Source organism: Octopus bimaculoides, chromosome 6, assembly GCF_001194135.2.
Source record: "Octopus bimaculoides isolate UCB-OBI-ISO-001 chromosome 6, ASM119413v2, whole genome shotgun sequence".
NCBI lineage: Eukaryota > Metazoa > Mollusca > Cephalopoda > Octopoda > Octopodidae > Octopus > Octopus bimaculoides.
This window is the reverse complement of record NC_068986.1, coordinates 90817359-90821628: the sequence shown is the minus strand read 5'-3', so window position 1 is coordinate 90821628 and position 4270 is coordinate 90817359. Positions and strand designations below refer to the sequence as shown.

The following is a 4270-nucleotide window of genomic DNA, read 5'->3' as shown; positions in this document are numbered from 1 at the left end:
CGCAATCGTCTCTCTTGCACGCCACAACTGATGCTTCTAATGTTCAGCTTTTCTCTCAAGATACTTACACTCTGACGGGTATTCACATTGACATTACACATCCAACGGAGCATACTGGCTTCATTCCTTGCGAGCTTACGTATGTCCTCAGCAGTTACAGCCCATGTTTCACTGCCATGTAGCATGGTTGTTCGTACGCATGCGTCATACAGTCTGCCTTTTACTCTGAGTGAGAGTCCCTTTGTCGCCAGCAGGGGTAAGAGCTCTCTAAACTTTGCCCAGGCTATTCTTATTCTAGCAGCTACACTTTCAGCGCACCCACCCCCACTACTAACTTGGTCGCCCAGATAGCGGAAGCTATCGACTACCTCTAGTTTTTAATCCATGAGGCTTGAGTCTGTGCCAATCAAATGAGGAACAAAGTATGTAGTAACAAAGGTTTTCTATCATAATGAAAAAATGGCTGCAAAAAATATCCAAATGTGATTTTGGTTGGTGTTATTATTTAAGACAATGAGCTATCAGAATTGCTAGTGTTGTGGACAAAATGGTTAGCAGCATTTCTTGTGCCTCTTTACATTCTGAGTTCAAATTCCACCAGTCAACTTTGCCTTTCACTTTTGGGGGGGGGGGATGATAAAATAAAGTACCAATCAAATATTGGGGTTGATGTAATAAACTGGCCCTGCTCCCCTCAAATTATTGGCCTTGTGCTGAAATTAGAAATAATGTTATTTAATCCAGTTGAACTCTAATTCAACCGATATATATGATCAAAAGTGTTCTATCTGTGACTATCTTATCTTTTATCCAAACATAGTGTATGTAGGATTACCTTATCCAATGTGCACTTTTTTAAAAATATAGATGAATGGGATTTGAGAGAGATTTAGCTGCCAATTCTGTTGATGTTGTATAACTTAAGGCCATTCCTGATCAAGCTGGCCTATAGAGTTGTTGTTGTTGCTTGGTAGCAATGATATGCTTGTTAATGTTGTTGGCATTTGTATTCATATTTTTGTTCAGTTTGAAGAAAGACTGGTAGTGTTGGTAATATTAATGTTGTTGGAGACAGTGTTAGTCTTTTTTCTTTATTGTTGCTTAGTCCCAGGTAAGATCTCATGCAGCAGTCGGGTGGTGAAAACTATTATTTTTCTTTCAGATATACTATATCAAGAACGGTGTTATGCGGAGGTTGTAACTAACAGGATCTTGTCAAAGATCAAATCCAACTTTGACAAGAATAATTTTACCTGCCTCGCCACAGACTCCGACTTGTCAATGCGGACTTGTCTGAAGGCAGTGAGTAATTTGCTCAGGAGCTGTGACGGGATGAATTAATTATGACTAATTGTTTTAATTCTTGAAACATTGTAATATTGATGCTATTATTGTAACTATTGATTAGTATTGAACAAAGGTTTTCGAGGGGTTGCCAGTCAGTGGGCGCTGGTGCCCCTCCCATTTCTTCATCCATGTCTTTTTCTCATTTTTTCATTGATGTATTTGTCCAGCCCTGGCTTCTTGCTAATCTGTGTAATGCCTCAATGGCAAATATTATGAAATAAAGAATGGTGTTATGCAATGTGATTTGGCTGTTATTTCTAGCAGTGATTCTCTTTACTGTGTCAACTTTAGTGATCACTGTTCTGAGTTGAAATTTCCAAGCTGCATACTGTGTTTGAGAGAAGGCAGGTGGTCAAGTGGTTAAGGTGTTGCACTCATGATTGCAAGAATGTGATTTCAATTTTCATACCAGGTGGTGCATTGCGTTCTTGAGCAAAGCACTTCATTTCATGTTGCTCCACTTCACTCATTTGGAAATGAGTAACCCTGTGAAGGATTGGTGTCCTATTCAAGGACAATGTTATGATCTAGGTCACCACGGAAACCAGGTAACTGATCCTATGAGTCCTAGGGCTTGAGACACTAATGTCCAGATGATCATATTGTGTCTCTGTATTTAGATTTTAACAATAAGTTGGTTTATATTAATTATTTTAACGTAAGAATGACATTTTAAAAAAAATATTTTTCTCTCAGGTAAAGATGCTAAAAGGGTGAAAGAAAAGGTTAAAAAGCTGTCTACCAGAGTGGAGAAAGAAGATTTTGATGATGAACTGGAAATGGTAACTGATGTTTTTTTAATATAGGAATAAAGTATGGTGAAGCCAGTAGTGTGTGTGTGTGTGTGTGTGTGTGTGTGTGTGTGTGTGTGTGTGTGTGTGTGTGTGTGTGTGTGTGTGTATGCATACATGCACACATGCATACACCTACATAACTTTGTGGTTATGAAGTTTGCTTTTGTAATCATAGTTCTGGCATCAACAACACTTTGTGAATAAAATTGAGTAAACGAAGACTGTGGAAACCTGTTGGCTCTGAATGAATACCACATTTAATTTGTCTTTTGTGATGTTTTTGCATTAAGTATGATACACAATGCCTATTATAATCTAATACTACTTCTGTTGCACATTCCTCATGAGGCTAATTTTATCTTTTTGCTACAAAAAAATATAATCACTCACTACATTCCGTAAAATGGCTGGCATTTGGAAGGGCATCAGTTATAGGAACCATGCCAAAGCAAACATTGGAGCTTGACACAGCCCTCTGGCTGACAAGCTCTTGTGGAACTGTCCAACCCATGCCAGCATGGAAAGCATGTTAAATGGTGATGATGATACAACATCCTGCTCATGCTATTATGACTAAACATAAATGTAAAGCAATGAAAAAGTATTTATTTTCTTTTTCTTTTCTTTTCTTTGTTTTGTAGACTGTGTTGATTGATCCTGGTTGTTATAGAGAACTCAGTGAATTAATTCACACTGAAACCAAAGGTAAAGGGCATGTTGAAATTCTCAGTTTGAAAGACATAGAGGAAGGAGATGAGAAACTTGAATAAACTACAAGCAACCCTGAAGTTTCACCAAAACTTAAAAAGACTGCTGTGCTGTTTTCCTTTTTGTGTAACAATAAACTAGAAAAGCTTTTTTTTTTTATTTTTGGAAAAAAAATTAAAAAACATAAAATGAAAAAAAAAAAGAAATACTGAAAATGAAAAAACAATTGGAAATATACTGAAAAATAAAACAAAAAATAAAACAGTGCTTTGCCAATCCAAAACAAATGAAATATTCTTAGAACAGAATAAAAGATGCTTTTATTATTGCCATTAAGGAGTTTTGATTTAAGTTTTTTTCTAAAATTTGTTTTATCTGTTTGAAATTTCTTATTGGTAAAAATTGAAAACTGTACTACATAAACTGGAATTCAGCAAAGGCAGGTAATGAAATACGAAATTGAAACTTAAATTGAAATTCAATTAAAAAATGAAATTTGAATTTAGTGTCTTTTTTTTTTTTCTTTTACTACTCCCTCAACAATTTTAGGAAATGAATCTCTTGCAGGTGTTGACAAAGAACTGTGACAAATAACAGTATATGGTACTGAAGAAGACCTGGTGCAAGCATAACAAAAGACAGTTGTTAAAGTGGTTAGAATGGTTGAGGTTGGGATGTTAAGTTTCTATTTACAGACCTTTTCATTACTCCTTCACTTACCACCCTTCTTTCTCCCATCCATTATGATTTCTTCTGTATAACAAGAAATGGCATTTGTTTTCTCTATATTTAATGCTTCCACTGTCATCCTCTATCACTTATCTTCTTTTCTATTATCATCCCTCTATCATTCTATCTCTCTTCTATCAAAATACCTGTGTAACGAGGAATAACATTGAATCTATCTATAGTTTGTGCTCAGTACTCCTACCACTACCCATCTCTGTTGCTATCCCTTACTCATTTTCTCTTACTATCACCCACTTCTATTGCTCTCCCTAGTTCACTATTTCTTTCTATCACCCATCTTTATTGCAATCCCATCATGCTGCTCATACAGTTTTTGTATTCATTCTCCTTACCAACAACCAATATGTAGAAGTCAGTCCTTTCTCAATTACTCTCTTCTTTAGCAGTTGAGGGAACCCGTGGAAGAGGTAGGCCCAGGAAGACCTGGGATGAGGTGGTGAGGCAAGACCTTTGAACATTGGGCCTCACTGAGGCGATGACTTCTGACCGAGACCTTTGGAAATATGCTGTGCATGAGAAGACCCGGCAAGCCAAGTGAGACCTTATTCCAAGGCCTCTGCCAGGGTTGTAGCCAGCCCACTTATATATACCTTTCCTTCATTGGACACTAAACTCCGCTTGCAAAGACCTGTTGAGGCAAGTGAAATTGAAACCAAACTAAATTTGACGAC

The 4270-nt window shown here is 36.9% G+C and overlaps 1 protein-coding gene across 2 annotated transcripts in view; it reads left to right on the top strand.

Annotated features, from left to right (window-relative positions):
* Window positions 1–3181, top strand: part of LOC106869813 (ribosome maturation protein SBDS) — a 16354-nt gene extending 13173 nt beyond the window's left edge. For both annotated transcript variants that reach the window (XM_014915697.2, XM_014915698.1), the window contains exons 5-6: window positions 2044–2129; window positions 2783–3181. In XM_014915697.2, coding sequence (XP_014771183.1) covers window positions 2044–2129; window positions 2783–2911 — 215 coding nt within the window. In that variant the 3' untranslated portion in view covers window positions 2912–3181. The remainder of the gene's footprint in view (window positions 1–2043; window positions 2130–2782) is intronic.
* The last annotated feature ends 1089 nt before the right edge of the window (window positions 3182–4270 follow it).